This window comes from Acanthopagrus latus, chromosome 9 (genome assembly GCF_904848185.1).
Source record: "Acanthopagrus latus isolate v.2019 chromosome 9, fAcaLat1.1, whole genome shotgun sequence".
NCBI lineage: Eukaryota > Metazoa > Chordata > Actinopteri > Spariformes > Sparidae > Acanthopagrus > Acanthopagrus latus.
Window position 1 is genome coordinate 5,284,649 of NC_051047.1, and position 19,544 is coordinate 5,304,192.

A 19,544-nucleotide genomic window follows, 5' to 3' on the forward strand; every position below is an offset into this window, starting at 1 on the left:
AAGATATGGAAATAAACTGGAACTTCACATGACAACCGTTCTTCCATGCAGCATGGACATCACCTAGCCTTGATTTGAAGTTTACGACAAAAAAAGGTAAGTCTTTTACCACATTAGATACTGTGGCAAATGACAGACATGACCTTTGATATCTTTGTATTCAGCTTCATTCTTAACCCCAAACAACAGAACCAAGGACAAGCAGAGCCCTCAATCATCAAACTGAAAAACACTTTGACAGAGAAAAATCATTTTAATCAGTGTATAAAAAAAATTCAACAGACCTAACAGTAAAGAAAGTTTGAACACCAATGATGTCACTTCCTTCAAATCTCAGTTGAAATCATACAAAACAGATAATATACAATTCGAGGAAGTCAAGAAGTTTGGCTCATCATTTTTATACATTCTGACATAATCACAGTTGTGACAATAAAGTTCATGCTGATAACTTCACTGATCTGAAGTCTGGTTTCTGGTTGTTTTTTTTTTTTAAATAGAGATGATGGAGGAAAAAACAACCATTTTTTACTCAATTGCTCCAGAGCTGTATTTGTGACATTTTGGACAACTCACTGACATATTCCATCTTAAATCTTAACTTCTGTGAAAGCATTAAGTGAGGAAAGTCACTCATTTTCAATGCACTTGTTTCCACCCCACTGAATGTTGTCACTGTAACAGGAAAATAAGATTTAAAGACATCAAACAGTTGATTAAAGTTGTTAAAATCTACTTCACTTCGATTGTTTATCGAGTTAAAATGGGACTCTGAAAAGTCCTTAAACTGTCACGGTGCATCTTCCAGTTGCAAACATGAAAGTTACAACTTCATAAGGCCCACATTTAGGCTGAAGAGGTGTGGGAGGATTGTTTCTTGCTAACAGAAATGAAATTGTGATAGTGTTACATATACATTTTGGCATACCAGACAGGTGGGGACTGCTACATAAGACCGGTGGAAGTTAAATAGTCACTGGAATGTTTTCAAAGTTTAGTAAATCTGATTTGCAATTGCCCTGATCAAGTGAAACCTCCAGTCTGGTAGTCCAAGTTGAACTGAATTAAAAGTAAAACTGAGCAAACTGTGCATATAAAAAAGGGAAATCTATGACTGAGGAACAAAATGCTCATTTTAACAAACAATTTAACAATAAGTTCAATCTCCATTGGCAAGGAGAAAATAAAAACCAGCTGATTCGATCCTGTGAGTGTGAGAATGGAAATCAAACAGCAATGTGAAACTTGAAAACAAAGCTACACCTTCTCATGAGTGAGGACCAGAGAGAGCAGCGCAACTGAAAAGTAACCAGCATTTCACAAGACAAATCAGAAACAAATACATGAGACAATAAATTAGTGCAGTAGGGGAGAATAATGTTTGTAATCCTCTGAAACTGGTAACGAACTGGTGTCATAAAGCTGGAAGAAACACAGCTGCAGACAGTAAGTACCTTCAGCTGGACTAGTAGTCTGAACTAAAAAGGTGAGGTACCCTTACACAGGCACCATGGAAGAAGACAACAGCCCTGTGATTAAGGACTCAACTAACAATGATTATTATTCATTCAGGTATTGATTTTTTTGATTAAACAGATCAGTTGTTTTATCTCAAAAGTTTTAGAAATAATGGAAAATGCAAAGTGTGGAGCTCCCAGAGGCCCAGGTGACTTCCTAAATTTGTTTGTTTCTCTTCTTCATTGTCTCTTCTTTTTTTCAGTTCAAAACCAAACAGTCTGCAATTATAATGATATGAAACAGAAAAAGCAAATCCTCACATTTGAGAAACTGTAACCAGTAAATGTTTGGCAAAAATTGGTATCATTTGCTAAATTATTAACTGAAATGACCAACCAATTGGAAAAAAAAGAAAAAAAAAGTTGCAGGTTAAATGACTAATTGATTAATTGCTTCAGTGTTAATTTAAGCGAGGTACATGTCCTTTATATACGCCCTGCTGCCTTCTACACACATCCTTGATTGAGAAAATACAAACTTCCTGTGAGGAATAACCCACAGAAAAGCCAGCAGAGTTTGTTCTCCTCATAGGAAACAACAAGCTTGTTGTGATGTATATATGGTCACTGTCATGTCTGCGTGGCATCTTACACATTGAACAGCAGTACGCCAACAATCCATTTTCAACACATCACCATCAATCCACCCAGACACTTTGTGTGGATTTAAAGCTTAAAGGAATATGTTTACATTTTGGGAAATATGTGCTCTCCTGGCCCGAGTTAATGAGTGAGGGATACAACACTAGTGTATAAATGAAGTTGTGGTTTTACAGGAGACCAAATGTTTCCCCCTGCTCCCAGTCTGTACGCTAAACTAAGCTCAGCGTCTCCTGGCTGTAGCTTTATATTTAATGCACAAATTTGAGAGTGGTATTAATCTTCTCATCTTACTCATAGCAAGAGAGCAAGCAAGTGCATTTACCAAAATGTGACAGAAAGTTAAAGTTCTGTTAGCCAGCATAAAGGGATTTTGCCAGTTGTACAAGTAGAGTGAGGTTTTTTATATTTTGAATATCCCCCAGGCGTTAATAACTTTCCCCTGGGGTTTACCAATTGTGACCACAGGAGAACACAGAGGTTACAGCATACCGGGGGGAATTTCCAACTTCCGCCTGGGTGTAGCATTAGCCTTTACTTCACCCGGAGTTCCTGCTGCCAGCATGGTGTGGTACTGAATTTAACGGTGTGGAAATCCAGACAGTCGTAATCTTCTCGTTTTAATCCAGGATTTGAAACATCTGCCAATATTCTGAGACATGACCACATGATGGAAAATGCTTTGAGCAACTGTATGGCTTGACATGATTCTCCATCTTTGAGGATGTTTGAGGAAACTGCTGAATAAGAACTCTTAGTGTAAGGCATAATCCAGAAACCATCCCACATCCAGAAATAGTCTGTGGTGAGCGACAACGACCGTTCACTAGGCCACATGCTGCTAAATGTGGGCTGCGACTGTTAATTTTGTCCTTTTGGCAGAGACAGAACAAAATGCGAGATTCCTTATTATGGTTCAGAGCCTTAACAAGGGGTTAGGAGTTCAGACTACACGGGCAACATCATGTCCATAAACTGCCCTCCTTTTGATAGGCTGACAGCCCCTCGTCACCCCGATGGGGAGGCCCCGCTGGTCTCCTGTCACAGACCTGAAGACTGGGAGGAATGGTAGGGTCCATTCACCTAAGACGGGGGAGAAGAAAGCCAAGGTCAACACAAATCATGCGAGCCAGGGTTGGTTTGAACATCAGGACAAGGGCCTAAGTTTGCATAGGGACGATAAGGACAAGTCACAACCAGTTTGGGAAAGACAGAGTTGTTCCTGCCAATATTTTGATATATTTTAATATAACAATTTTTTTTTTTTACTTAATGTGTTGAAAATAATATTTTTTGCAAACTCATTTGTAGTATTAAGTATATGTAGAGAAGTATTTTTCTGATGTGCCCTCTGATCGCAATCTTCAGTGTAACCTGCAAAGCAACAAGTTTTCAGCACGAGAAGGTATCAAAGCCCCTTTCGTCGTCTCTTGTGAGGAAGATGTGATGTGTGGCAGAGTTGCTGCAAGATAGCTGGACTGACAGTAAGATAACAAGCTGGCTGATGCAGACTGTGCTGATGTAAATACACCAGGAATTCATTAAAGTAAATTCTCACATCAGTAGTTTGTTTGGTCTAAACATTTTTGCCTGTGTTTCTGCTCTGTAGAAAGCCACCGAAAAAGAAAAGAGACATCCAAAGCTATTTCACCACCCAGAGAGTAAAAAGTAGCCTAGCTGCTAGGCTGTTGTTAGTTAGCTAACTACCCACACAAAGCAAGCCTCCTAGCCTAACATTAACACTCATTCTACTAAGGAAAAGTGTTATTAAGGTGTTAGTGTAGTGAGCGTAGGCTAGTATTAAAGCTAACTGACTGTGGGTTGTGTAATGTTTGCTGGTCATTCTGAAGACAAGTGGATGCGGTCCCACACAAATGCAAACATGCTAGCGTAATTTCACCAGTTTCAAGGGCAGTAATAAAGCTAACTGTGACCCCTCTAGTCTTTCAACCAATGTTAGCAATTACAAGGGTCAAACTTGTGAGTAACTGGCTAGTAACTATGAATCACTGCACACAGGAAAAACAGCAGCATGAAGCTACAAATATAGAGCAAGCTGATATGAATCCGAAACAGAGTTTGAGCTAAGGTGTTGACAATATCAATTAGCATTTTTGTTTGGAATAAAGATGGCATGAGCATTGCAGCTCTTTGTTTTAGAATGCGTTGCAGTTGTAACCTAGAATCTCATCATCATGCTGGTTATTTTGAAAATATATTTTGTGGAATGGATCTAAATATGACATTTTATTAATTGATTCATTATTTTGAAATACATTCAGGAAACTCAGAAATCCAGTACAGGTGTAATGCAGTTTGAAGAAGCAGCAGCTGGACTGTCAGGGCTTCAGGTGAGGTCTTAAAATGGTTCTGTGATGAGACACATACTATACATACTATCAATGTAAACATGGCTTTCTGTCTCGTGAATTGTTATGAACGGATGCAGATGCAGATTTATATATATATATGGTTTATATTTTCTTTGCTCTTTAGGACACAGTGTGAGCAACAGTGTCCCTCAATCAAGTCAGTGTAGCAGTGTCCTGGATTGTTACCATGCTTTAAATGTGAATTAGTGGCTATGTAAATTTTAACTTATTGTAAGTTAATTGGGGGGAGGGGGCAGTTTCTTTACCAAAGCTGAGACCAATCATACGCCCTTGAATCAGGAGGTCGATATCAAAGTGGATAGGGAAATATTGTCAATTCACAAAAAAGACAAAGACATCACTCAAAAATAAAAGCTGTGTAAAAACATAAAGGAAGGGTGGGGATAGCTGTATAGTATGTTATATTGTTACTGCTACAGTTCTATTCCATTGTTACAACAAGGGCTTCATAATTTTCAGTTTTTGGGTTGTCTTCATTAAACTAAATGAAAGAAATCTCCTCTTGTCCTCCAATGTTCTCAACAGTGGGTCATTGAATCAACTTCACAGTTTGTGGGTGTACTGCTGAGGGCCCCGAGGACGTGCACTGTAGGGTGCGAGTTGTTTGGATGGGTTGTCGAGAAAGCTGAGAGACATTGGCCTGCAGAGGTACCTGTGGCCAGTTTAAATGATAGTTATACTCAGAGCCCTACACTGCTTATTCCTAGCTGTGTGTGCGCTCATTTGAGTTTTAATGTTTGTGTTTTAATAACTTAATGTTATTAAGATATGGTTAGCCAGCTACCTTCAATGACTAATGTCAGCTTATTCTTTCAAAACGTCCAGGGAACCATCTGTAATTTAGGGTAAGTGGTTAGCTTCAGCAAAAATTCGTTCATGTTATTAAAGTGGCAGGGCTTCTCCATCAGCATCTCCCGCAAATGCTGTTCACATTACTACTGTATATAATCAAATGGTCCAATTGTGTATTCTGACAATATTATTTTCATAAAATGATTGTGCACTTGGTTTTTCTTGTTTGTCTTGAGTCTTAATTCAGTCAATTGTATCATTAAACAAAGAAGCATATTTCATAAATGAATCCCTGTTGGAGTTTTATAGCTTTGAATGGGAAGAATTCAGTAACTGAAATATTATTGTGGCCTTAACCTTTTCAATGCATTTTCCAGGGAAGCTACAATCAACTGAAGTCAAAGGTAACTCCAGCCCACCAGTTAAGTTAACCTCTCACGCTGCTTAGCTGTGTTACTGGAGATGAATTATATTAGTGAAATACCACAAGGCTGTGTGTGTGTGTGTGTGTGTGTGTGTGTGTGTGTGTGTGTGTGTGTGTCCTGTAGTTTAGAAAATTATCCCTGGTGAGATAATGTTGTCTGAATCTGTATCTGAAGGCTGGTGTTTTTACACATCCAGTAGATAGAGAGCAACTCTATCACTTTTCATTCAGAGTTGTGTTTCTTGCTACCAGTCAAGTCCATTAATCACCGACTCTTAACTGGTTTTGGTGTCCACCAGCTCCTGGGGGGAATGTCAGGATTTTTCACCCAAAAGTTTAACCATATTCACAATATATGGTGAGATTTTAAGAGCTATTTTGCCTGCTTTGGCTAAAGAAAATAAATAAACCCACTATAGAGAGCTGAATTCATCCCCCTTCTGGTGGATTTCTGGAAAATGTATACAGTAGTCAATGTAGAGAGAAATAATTTTTTATCCGTTTGATGACAAGTACTAATAAACTGACAAACATTATATATGTGATCCACATGACAATTTAAATGGGATCAAAAGATGATTTGTCTTTCTCCATTCACTACCATACAAAGTTTTTTTCTGAAATATGATCCCATGAGGGAAACCAGAAAGGGCGTGACGTAAGCCACATTCACACTGCCCGTTTGGTGCAGGAATCACACACCGATACTCCATCTTGATGTCTGCGGAGAGGGGGGACAGTTTTTCTGCAGCTCTGATATGCCTCTACAGGTAGTATCTGAGCTGCAGTGGAGTCGAGATGGCTTCTGTGTGAATGGAAAAGCTGGAGGCATGAATTTGAGGCGTGTTGGTATGATGGGGGTCACAGTCTTACAGCTCAACAGATCCTTCACTCATCATCAAAGCAATGTTACAGGACCAATGTGGCAACTGGTAGTGTCTTTGGCAACTTATATGAGGAAATACAAATACAGCAGTTATATGTGGAGAAGTGTACGTCATCCTGTCTGTCCTACAGACCCTTTGTCACATTTCTGTCTGAAAAACAGCATCTGTCCTCAGCAGCAGAGCCAAGAGACTACTCCAGTTGAATGACAGTGATTATGTGGCATGATTCAGAGCAAACACATGTCTTCGTCGCTTTCACTATTTTGTTGTTGTCGTTACTGTCTCTTGCAACTTATATTGAAAAAATCATCTTGACTGTCAGCCCTCCCGACCGAGACCCAGAAAATTTTCCCCTGAAAACAGCATCCCTCCCCGCGTGAGAATCAGACAGGAAACTGCTGATTCCTCATGGTGATTATGTAATTATGTATTCTACAGCAATTTGCAACTTTGTCACTTTGCAGGATGTATGGTGGGTCAGGATCTCAATCATAAAACTTTATAACTGCATCCATATGATTATAAACAGTCGGCTGATACCTGTATAGATTAACAGGTGGAAACTGGAGGTAAACACCTTCAAAAAAAACTCAAAGATGTCAACGTCTCTGTGTGAAAAGGCTCACTTTCTTTGAGAGTGAGAATAGTGAACCAAAACAGTCTGAGAGGACTGAGAAGATCTTGTCTGTAAAAAACAGCGAAAGTGCAGAGTCAACTGATAATTATCTGCAGGATCAAAAAGTGATAGATTAGATTTGTATTTCATCCACTGTTAATATATAACTATCAAGCCTGGTGGTTAAAAATCATCATATTACACTGTCAGGACAAATCATATATAGTATATTTTGTCAGGTCATGTGCTCACAGTGTGTGTCTGATGGCGTAAGAGTCAACTTACTACACTTTTAGTGAACAAAAATAATCATTATTTCCTGGACTGCACAGCACTCTAATTCAGGCCAGCAGATCAAACTATTTCTGGGTAACAGCAACAACCACGTGTTGATGTGAACGTTATTGCCCAGTTCACTGGCTGGCTGCAGTGCTGAAAAGGGGAAATGCACCGTACTACAACCTTAGAGGAGGCCAGCTCATTGTTTTCACTTACTGACAGTTAAATTCCCCGCCAGAGACTGAGGTCGACCTAAAAGTAAGTTCCTAGAAGAGCAAGTGAGGTCATGGAGAAAGCTTACACACCAGCAGCGGGAGTGTATCATCTCAAGACTGCTGAGAGAGACAGAGAGAAACTAAGCATCTAACTACAACAACTATTAACGCTGCCTTATACTAGGGAAAAGTGTGTTCATAACGCACTGCAAAATGTCTAAACTGACATTTTGACACATTTTTGTCCCATTCCTAATCAGAGCAGTCTGAAAATTGGGACAGCTCTGTTTTGTTTCTTAAATTTGGATGTGAAATAAAACAGTAAGCTTTTGGTACCAACACTCAGATTTAATTTCACGGTGTTTGTATCCATATGAGATAAACACTGTAGGACAGGGATGGGCAACTGGTGGCCCGCGGGACACATGCGGCCCCTGTCCTCACTCAATGCGGCCTGCAAGTCAATTTCCAATTGTCAATAATTCACAGTGTTGTCGGAAGGAACATTATGTAAACAATTTGTATCTTGATCCGAGATAGGTCTACTTCTCCGCCCCGGATCACATCCCATACCTCCAGCCTCAAAAACACAACAAACAAACATCTATCCTTTTGAATCAATAGAGGGGTGTTAGTGGAGCCTGTTTCATATGTCCACGTCTGCTCTCCATGGCCTCTCCATGGATAAGACCGGAGCGCACTGCAAGAATGTGCTCCAACTAGGACTGCCCCTCCACCTGGACGCCGCATACTTCGACCACGTGCACGGCCAGAGTTTACCCTACACACGGTTCTCCTATTTCCCCTTTCATGGACTCCTTGGCGTGTGATTACTCCTTCGAGCCTACGTTCATCCGCAAAAGAAGCGGCATTGAGTGCGATGTGTAAATGAAGGCCATGTGCAGCTCAGAAAGCATCTGCTGCAGGAGCTGGAAGACAAAAGACTCAGCAAGGTGGGGACACTGCGGGCAGCTATTTACTATGTCAAACACCTGTGGAGCCTGCTGGACTTGAACGTATCTGGAATGAAGATGTCACTCAGAGACGTGCGTAACTGTGCTGCTGCAGCAGAGGACAGAGTGCAGCAGTGATGGAGAATACTTGCTCAAGTTGGCACGGCCATATAAATGTGCCACAAAGTCAACCCAGTGGGAGACTTGGAGATCAGACGCAAAACTCTTAGCTGTTTTTTAACACAGTTACAGCTAACTTGAGCCAGTGTGCAGGCGAAGTTGAGCGCACAGAAGGAGAGATTGAGAGCAAGCCAGCCAGAGTCTGTGAGAGTGCAGAGGTTATTATTGCACCTTAAAATGCATAAAAGCAAACACAACTGTTTCCGCAAATGAAATTATGTTTTACCCAGGGAAAAGTCACCTTCAAAATATAATTTATGTGCTAGCAAAATATATATTTCTGTGCTCAAAATCTCCTATTGCTCCTTCACGAATTTGCCACAAATATCACGCCATAAATATGAAACATGTCAGTGAATGGGAGGGCAGAGAGTAGAAATGCACATCAAACATGAATATTGTTTTTGTTATTACTATTGCACTTTGTGCCTGTGTTATTTTTATTGAATGATGATTTTTGAGACGTCATTGCACTGAAATAATTGTATATCACTCAGGAATGTCTCTTGGTTAAATTGGTTAATTGAATGGTATGGATACAGTATCCTACTGGTGGAAGTGTACGATTACAATCTGGCCCTCAGGTAGTGAGGATAACATTTTTGGGGCCCTCCCTATCATTAAAGTTGCCCATCCCTGCTGTAGGATATGTTGCCTTTTTCATACAAACCCCTAAGAGAGACCTCTACACTTCTTACCTAATGTGGACTTTAACATCCTTACCTGCTCCTAAAGCTCTGCACTCCTAAACAATTTTATTTGAAGGTTGATGCCTTGATGAATGAGTTGGAAAAAATGAAAAAATGTATTTCTCTCCTACAGATTTGTGACTGCACTGTATATCTGAATCAAATGCTTTGGTTATTGTATCTCCTACTAGTTTTACTTTTCATTTACAGTGATATTTCAGTCTTTTTTCACAGTGCCCCACCAGTCTGACCAGGTTCCAGCTAGCTGTCCCATCACTACATCACTGCTAACACCATTACTATGTCTTAAGCTGGGCATACAAGTATGACTTTAGAAGTGTTGATAATTCCAACTCATACGTATGAGTAAATCTTCTGCGATGTAAAGCTCACGATTAATGTGCTCAACACTGTACGGTCAGATCATCAAGCCACATCCTGGGAGCTCCCACTGTATGTGCAAGATGGCTGATGGGCCCAAGCGGATTGACAATTGTCAATAAAGATGAGTTTGTAAGCTGCGTTTTTCTGTGGCTGTGATGACATGCAGCTAGAGGGCTAAACACATATTCATAGAACAAACGTAACATCTTGTAACTGCTGTTTTCCTTGCAAAAAGACTTCGGTAACACAAACAAGTTGTAGGTTGACAAGGCAGCCAAATTTCCCCTCTGTTGAAAGAACACAACACCACTGTTGTCTTCAAATACTCCCATCATCTAAGAAGTGAACACCCAGTGGATTAAGTTTATTTTTGATGGAAATGTCCCAACAACAACTGCAAAACTCCAACAGGCTATGAGTGGGCTAACCCTGTTACTTCAGACTGCTTTATTAATGATGGTGAGATAAACAACAGACTTGTGCACTTTAAAATTCAAGATGGATCGTTGCCAACTTCAAACGTGGAACCTCTAAGTTTTGCCATTTTCCATCTATTGTAGCACACTGGAGCAAAGTTGGAGTTCCCCCGTCAAAGGAGAATTGTGTCAACATTAAGCATCATTTGAAGCCAATAAAATAAGCAAGAAGCTCCTCTTAATGCTGCCTTTTGTTGCATTTAACACTGATATATTAAGTTCTGTTGTTAATGCTATATGAAAGCTCCTTCTGCTGCTTGATCCTCACAGCATGTGTGTCTGTTGTGGCCAGATGTACATTAACTTGATAAAGCCCTGTTATACACTGACTATTCCCAAAACACATGTATGCATATACCTTTTATATCCATTTAAAAGCCAAGACATGCATACAATTCTTCCCTTTTATCTGTTTTTCTGTCTAAAGACATGTTCCCCTTACACTGGCAATAAAGTGAAAAAAAGGTACGACTCGTGTATGAGTGAGGGATCTCTTATTTTTGTGTTACCTATATATATTACCATCACCACCAAAAAACACAGTGATATACATTTTTGTAGTAATAGTATAAACACTGCAGTCTGCAGTGACATTTTAAGGTTACACAAAGTTGTTAACATTTGTCACACAATACCTCACATAATATTTTGTATTCACTCAATAGCTCAGGTCTCCTATTTAAATGTCGTCAGTGCTGTTACTGTAAAAATCAATATGATGTGGCAGGATCACACAGACATGTCTGTTTTAATCTCTGACCATGTGTCCCTGTATATATCAAAAACACATTTATACTGCTTATCAAAACCAAACCCAAAACAAAATCTCAACTGTAATCCCTCACTCTGGTCTGTGGAGAATAAAATAAAATATTAATTCAAAAAGGGAATGTTTTGAGGTGGCCTCCAAAAGTAGTCCTGTCACATAAAACTGACAGCTCTGCTGCCCTTCTAAAGCTAACAAACACCAGCAGCAGTTTGATAGATCAAAGATGTGGATTTACCAAAGGTATCATTTCCATTTACCCATGTGCTGTCAAAATGACTGAACCTGTTTGTTTCAAGAAGGCTGCTACAAAATGTGAAACATACTTATTTTTGCCCTATATGAATGAATTACAACAGACTAGACAAGTAAAACTCTCCTATTAAGTGTCAGTGGTTTAAACACTAGCTTTTCCTAATGTTGTGATCAGTATTCCTGCTGATATTCAATCAAGCCTGGACATCTTTGTTTCATGAGTTTATGTGTCACCACTGAAGAAAAATTACAATGTCAAAATCATTTAATGGAACCTTGTGTGAATCCTGACGTAAAAATCTAAAACATGAAATGAACTCAAGGTTAATGCTCAGCTGGAGATAATACCTCTCAATCCTCATCCAGAGCCCAAGATTCAATGAGGGAAAAGACACATTTATACCTTTTATCAGCCAGCACAAACTTTAAATGACCACAAAGTCAAAATACACAGTCACATGCGAGCCAATCACGGATCACAGGGAATCCAGACATGATGAATGGATCTTTTTGTGTGCCGTAGAAGCTTTCTGATCTCCTCGTTTGACATATTTCCTTTAAAACAGCTGGCTCGAATTCAGAGCAGTCACAAGCCAAAGTCTGGTGGTCTAAACATTTCTTCAGTCTGTTTTCTTCAGAAGGACTTTCTAACAGGTCTGTGCACGAAAGTAAAACTGGTAAAGCTGTTGTGCTTACAGAGTTAGCTCTTTTTATAGCACCGGAGCCTCGTCAAATTGAAGCTATTAATATCCATGACTTCATTCAATTATCTTCACATCAGATCCCAAATTTCAAAGGGAAATCAACACAGAGCATCCTGGAAAATCTCATGTTAATTGAGTTTGTGGTCTAACTGATTAATAGGTGTCATTTCTCAAACAACACACACGCACTATAAACAAGTCATTCGCTGATTGTGACTCTGTTTATCCCCTCTCTGGTTTACATCAGAAAGAAGAGAAACTTCAAACTGTAAACAGTAAATAAACAAACTTCATTTAGACTTTTTCTTCCCTCATTCCCTCTCTCTGCTCTGCCTTTCCGCCTTCTAAAACTGCTGATGAAAAGTGCTCAGAATAAAACACACAAGGATATAAACACATTTCATCTTTCAGCTTTAGATTTGGTATGTGAGGACACAGATAAATCAATGGGAGGTTACGTTTCCATTAAAACACAATAAGCTGGGGAGCAGATTTGAGGCTTTACAGTGTGTAATTTGAAATGAAGTCTGGTGTCTCTTGCCACCTGTGAATGCAGAACTGATCTGAAATACAAAAAGGGAGCTGCAGGTACAAACACTGAAGATTTAATAAGGAAGTCGGTCTCTGACTAGAAGTCTTTGACATCAGAGCTCTTTAAAGCTGCAATAATTATCTTTACAAAGTTCAAAACACTGGGTAACCATTATTTGTTTCAAATTTGAAATCTTCTCCAGACAGTTATTCCATATTCTGGCTTCTAATCAAGACAATCCACATCCTAAGCTAAATGATATACTACCCTGCCTGTTGTAGGCTGAAAAGCATTGGCCTGAGCACCCTGTATCTTTTGCAACCTACCAGAGAAAATCCAGCACTATTTATGCACAGGCTAAACCCCACATACCTAGTCTTTGTTACTGTACTGTACAGTATTTGAATGGTCAAGAGTTGCTGACAACTACCAGATACCGTTTTGACTGTAGTCTGTCATTAAAAAATTACAAGGATTTATCTGAAGGTTAGGGACTGAATCTAGGGGAGAGTGTCCTTTTTCTGGATGATGTCATACAAATGTATTATTACTGTCATGTTAGCAGCATGCATGTCTAAAATGAGAACCATCGCGATTTCAGGAATAGGTTTCATGCTATAATTCATAGAATAGCGTGAGAGGGACAAAGACAATTTGCCAGTGACATGAAGTGTGTGTCCAGTACTCATCTTGTTGCTTACCCGTGCGTCATACTCCAGGACAAACGGAGGGATGTCGATCTGCTCAGGTTTGATGCAGGTGAAGAGCTGCTGCAGGTTGTCCAGGTAGCGAACTTTGTCCTTCATCCCTGACACACTGAAGGTGGTGAAGAACCATGTTGAGACCTGGAATGAACCCATGAACAATGTGTAGAAATAAGAATGGAACATTGACTTGATCTTGATTTTGTTACGAAGATATTAATCTTGCCATGAGTGATGAAGACAAAAATAAACACAACTTTCTTGAGCAAACAACAGGCTAGATTAAGTCTAATGAGCCTTTAATGATCCTCAAAGGGAGGTTTGGCCATAGGAGCGAAACGTACTGCATTTCAAGTGAACAACAAAGAAACAGATACAAACCAGAAAGCATGTTTTTAACAAGTTTTAATTTTGCTTCTGGATCAGGATTAGTAATTGATATACAGTGTGATGAACAATAAAACCTGATTCTGAATAATTCTGAATTTTAGGGCTTTGTCCAAGGAGAAAATTGTTCAAAATGTTAAGTGAGGCACATAACATCACAGTATCTAACATGACCAAGTTTTGGCAAGCACATTTTCATTTTCATTCAAGATCGGACGAAATGTGACTGTGGTACAAAAAAATGGTATGAAAATGGTTTCAAGGCTTTTGGCTGCTATTATGAGCAGAATCACAGTGTTTAATTTAGTTGAAATGTAGAAATGAATATGAAATGTGAAATCTACCAGTAAACAAACAGAATTCAACTCTTACCTTAGAGCGAAATGTTGGATGGACAAAGTAGAAGGCCTTTAAATTCTTTTTAAACCTGCAATACATAAAACAGAACATCAGCAAGAATGCCTGGCAGCAAACAATGACCCACCATTCCTTAAATACACCAGAGAAGAAAAATCTAAATTGCGCAAAAATGAAGACTGTGATAAAGACGGAAAAAAAAGTGACTGAATGTCTGAAAGTTGTGTCTTCAAAGCAATCAGCTCCAGCCTGTGCCTGTCTGCTTCAGCTTCTCATTCAGCACAATCACTTTTATAGATGAGCAGTATTTGTAGTATATTACTTGTTAATTAATTTATTCCATCATGATCATCTTTGTATTAGAGATTAGTACATTAATTAATAGCCTGGAAAAAGTCTGCACATACAGTAGATACTTCTTCCCTTGTCTGTTCAAGAATGATGACACTGTTAATGATAATTATCTAGTTCTAATGTTTGTTCCAAACTAAATTTAAAAAAAAGTTACTATAATGGTGGGCAGTAGGGTGCTAAACTCTTCATCCAAGTAGCTTTTGTGCAATCCTGCTGAGAAACCAACCAGCCAACAAATGAATACAGTTAAAAAACACAGCCTCCATGGTAGAGGTAACAAACTTGCTGAAAACTAGTTGTCAGGAGCGATAGTGAAAGAACACACCAACTCTAGAGAGGTGCTGACCATGATGGTCAAGGTGAGAAGGAAAAAAGATGCACTCTTATAGGGTACTGCAGTAGTCACGGTTAATGACCCCCTTTGGCTGTGATGCAAACACAACACCAGGGTGAGTGAACTAATTTTCCTCTTCTTTTCAAGGGCACAATATTATGAGGTGTACTGATCTTTCCATCCATCTCTGTCAAGCAGCTTGAACATCGTTCAGTCTGTGCTGGGTTTGAAAGAGAGACTGAAGTTAAAGATATAAACAAAGTAACCGTTATTTGTGGCATTCATGTGGTGTGAACCTGTCAGATGCCCGATCAATACTGAGCATGTGCAACTCATCAAAGATCAGAAAAAAGTGAGATTACTCACTCCTTAGCAACTTCATTATTAGCTCCAGAAAAAAAAAGTGTCCAATTCAGAATATTACTGTTTAAGACCAAAACAAGTTTAACCTCTTCTAGATGTATTCTGATCTGCAGCTTTCTACTGTTCCCCTTTTATCCAGGGCGTTTGTGATGCTGAATTACTTGCACAGGGAAAAAATAGAGAGGCAAACTTGTGCACCAGCATTGTGAACAGAGATAATTGGAGATAATTAGCAGGTTTACCCATGTTTAAAAAACACACGTATACATGCTATTCTGGTGTAAAAGTGGTGTGTTTCCAGCTGTTTCTCAGAATCATTAAACCATCTTTAAACAATACATTTGTGATGTATTTTTAAAACTCTATGAACTAGATACACCTTGAATTACTGCTGTGTCACAGGATTCAGTTATAGAGGAGTAAAATGGAGATTATGGAAAAAAATGGATTATGGCCCTCTTGATGACTCTTGATGATTTTTGAGGGAGAGTGTGGACATGATAATTAAACATGCAGTTTCGGGGCATATATTTTTCAGTAGGTTCCTTACTTACTGACAAATGTATGCCACACAACTGTACGCTGGCTCCCTCCCTAACTATGAGAAACAGGGTTTAAACCCAAATTCAATTTGAAGTTCAAATGGCCTTGATCAGGTGACTGAATCTTTATCACTCCACATGACACAGGAAGAAAAAAGTTTTCAATACAAAGATACATTTTTACAGCATTTGATCAAGCCATCCATTCAGAATATGTTCAGTTATTGAATAGACAAACTCTGCGCTTGGGGATTACATCAGCAAGTGGATGAAGGAATGGATTGATGCTATTATTCAATCCATTGATGATTAATGACTTTGTTAGCTGGAATGGGTATTTCTAACCACACTGGGAGCAGACTTCTCGAAGGTAATGTCTGTTTGCAGAGTTCATCAAAAGTTAAAATATTTCAACACAAACTGGATGGATTGTCATTAAAATTGGTAAAGAAATTCAATTCCAACATCTTGATTCTCGACAATATATTATGAGCTGGCCCTTCTAACTGCAATACTGATCAAATTGTCAAGACTGTACACAGGCCGTCAACCAACTGTGCACTTCAAATAGTTATTTCCAATTATTATATTTGTCAAAGACTGTCTGAGTGCTCTTCAAAGATCTCTGGGATATTCTATATTGGCCAATGGATTAATAGAGAGTGTATTGTATTGTGCAGCACTGATCAAAACTGATCAGATGTCAGAAGCACCTTAACTACACTTATGCCATCAGGCCAAACAGCAGGCAAAGGAAACTCATTTTAGTTTCTTGTACCCACGATCTCATATGCTGAGCTAATGACCAGAGGTGAGGATTGGAATAAACTGGAACATTTAAAGAGCTTCACCTTCATACAAAGCTCTTCTTACCATGAAATTCTGGACCAGTGTAGCCAAACAAATGGGTGCACAGGTCTATCAATCTGACAAATTTTAATATCACACATGAAAAGGCAAAACATTTGAACTCATTCCCTTTGGGAGAGCATATCAGTCCCAACCAGCAGGGAGCAATCCACCATTAACTGGAAAAGTACAGTGAACTTAGAACTGGAAGTGCTGACCCTCATCCCAGTCACTTCACCCTCGGCTGCAAAACTCCCCAGAGTGTGCTGGAGGTCATGGTCCAATGGAACAAGAAAACCACGTCTTTGGCAAAAAGCAGAGATGCAATCCTGAGGTCAACAAACTAGTCTTAGCCAGTTCAACTGGTGATTCCCCAATAACTGGGAGCACACTCCCAGCTTCCTTGTTTTAAAAATGGGGCCACGACTTACAACTCACTGTCTCCCATTTGACAGTGAAACCACGGCCGCTCAAAAATACCCAGAGCCTCCGGGTGGATCTGTGATGCCAACAAACCTGAAGTAACCTAAACTGTAATTACTAACTGATCACTCAACAAAGCATTGATTTTCAAATGTTGGTGACTTGCTAGTTTTATAGATAGCTCATTTATAATCTACTCAGCACTGGTATTGGAGACTTGCCTGCTCATTTCATGTCAGTAAATGGACAATAACCGGCCACATTTGCAACAGTTTGCATTGTTATGCCACACACTCATAGTGGTGGTCTGGCTGTGGTAAGCTACATCTGTTCATATAAAACAAAAAAGTTAGCCAAGGGGGGAAACTTGATATTTTAGTTGCCAAACTAACTCAGTGGGGAATCAGGAGTACTAAAACATGATGTGGGGACTCTGATCTGGTCCAGCGCTGGACCCTAAAGGGACCAAAATAATGATCAACCTCAAAAGCTCATCTGTCTCCTGTAGAAAGAAATCAACATCTACCCACTTAGCCAGACAGTTTAAAAAACGTTTGAGTCCTTGTTTGGCTTTAGTCTGCTGGTTAAGTTGTCTGGAGCCAAAATGCATCTGCAGCAAATCAATAGCTTGTTGGGTTGAACATGCTGGACATGCCAGGCCATGGTTATTGGTTCCATTGCCTGCGTACATCGACACTCTCTCGCCAAGCCAAAAGAGCAACAACTGCTTAAGAAGGGAAACTGAGACTGGAGATTTCCTTGGAATTAGTCACACAGCCTGACACAAGAGTAGAAAACTGTAAGCCTTTACTAACATTTACAGATCAAAGTTGTGTTTATGTGAAATGTGATAGCAAAACATTTTACAGAGAAATTACTTCTAAGCGGAATAAGCAAACAAGTACTGGGGGAGAGCTGTCGGTTTCCACTGGGAGTGCCTGGCCCACACAATGTTGTAAGGTGCATTATATAGGCAGCCAAGCTGCAATATGCAAATCAAAATACAAATAACACTTTTCATTAAAATCAGCTAGTTGGTGGCTGTCATACCATTTATAAATGCTGTCAGGCCAATCCACATTCAATATACTCCTTATAAGGTTTCATGAGTCAAGGCTGAAAGTCTGCAAAAAGCTTGTGGAACTTTGAACAACTTTGCACTTTAAGGCGATTAGCATTACAACCTGAGCGTCAATGCTGTGATGACCCAGCAAAGTTTGCTCAGGCAGTCATGGTTATTGTTTGTCATGATTATTGTTTAAGAATGAACTGTGTTTTCCTGTTTCAATGAAAGGGGAGGCTGAATGAAGAGGTATTCATTCCTACTGAGTGTATGAATGTGGCATTTTGTCTGGCAATCTCCCCGTTTGTCTGCTGTGTGACTGAAATATATCACATAACCAGCACATGACTTCGACACCCTTCGGGGAAGAAATGTATCAGGCAAAATGTAGAGCAAACATCGGTAATATGCTCCTACTTTTGTCTTGTACAAGACATAAGGGTTTGACTGAATTTTCCAGACAGAAAGGTGTGGTGAAACCGACATGAAATAACCAGTCTCAGAAAGTAATGAACAGAGGAACACGAGGGTTGAAAGATGCATAATGACTGCATGGAGTTTCCCACTGACACAGGAAGCTCATTTGGTTGTGGTTACTTAAAACTAGAAAGATACTAGAAGAAAAAAGTTATATAGAAGTTTTATTAATAACCAACTGACGCTCCAAATTTTCATTCAAGTTAGAAAACTTAAAACTTATTTTCCAAAGATATGACAGGATTTTCCCTTTCTAATTTCTGTTTTGGGTTTTAATGCCTTTGTTTTGATGTTGAAGGGTGCTATACAATCAACATAACTCACTTCAAATACTTTATTAAAGTTACAGAGTATTAAACAGACACTAATTTGTTGACAAAGTAAAGTAGCACATGTTCATGGGAGTTGTTGCCTTTATTTTTAAATAAATCTATCTGAGCATTATGTAAAGATGAGCTAGAAAGTTGGTCTGTGAGGTGTGATGGATGTTCTCAACAGACTGCTGGGTAATAACTCACTTTTTGTTTGCTCCTTCTAAGCTGGTTATTTGACATTCTGATTGATTGATTGATTGATTTTTTGACTAGTCAGACTTCCTCTAAAACCAAAAGTACAATGTCTTCAATGGCTGCACAGTTAAATCAAACAAAATATCTCAAGCATCAGTTTAAATGCACTTTTCTGCAATTCACCTAGTAATTTCATGCATCTTTGGAAGTTTTAATGCTTGACTAAAATCAAGAGTAGGTTAAAACCATTCTGCTGCACACACACCCAATCACAGAGTCTATGAGGGTTCAGAGTTCTGTGTCACTTCACAGTAGATACTACTGCACTGTGGATTTAATCTGATGGCCGTGGTGATCAGTAAAATCTAATTTCCATTTGCTGGATGTGGCACTGACTTAGCTTAATGAAAATATTTATCAAGTATAACTCTCACCAAAACGAAGTGTGGCGTTAGGCTGGTTGGACCACATGCAGCATTCCTGATGTGATGATACAGCGATTTTGCATTCAGAATAGTGC

General features: G+C 39.3%; 1 protein-coding gene across 2 annotated transcripts in view; it reads right to left on the reverse strand.

Moving 5' to 3' along the window:
- Nucleotides 1–233: 233 nt before the first annotated feature.
- Nucleotides 234–19,544, reverse strand: part of gdap2 (ganglioside induced differentiation associated protein 2) — a 40,781-nt gene continuing 21,470 nt past the window's right edge. For both annotated transcript variants that reach the window (XM_037109301.1, XM_037109300.1), the window contains exons 12-14: nucleotides 14,126–14,180; nucleotides 13,364–13,507; nucleotides 234–3,200 (exon numbers count right to left, since the gene is read on the reverse strand). In XM_037109301.1, coding sequence (XP_036965196.1) covers nucleotides 3,159–3,200; nucleotides 13,364–13,507; nucleotides 14,126–14,180 — 241 coding nt within the window. In that variant the 3' untranslated portion in view covers nucleotides 234–3,158. The remainder of the gene's footprint in view (nucleotides 3,201–13,363; nucleotides 13,508–14,125; nucleotides 14,181–19,544) is intronic.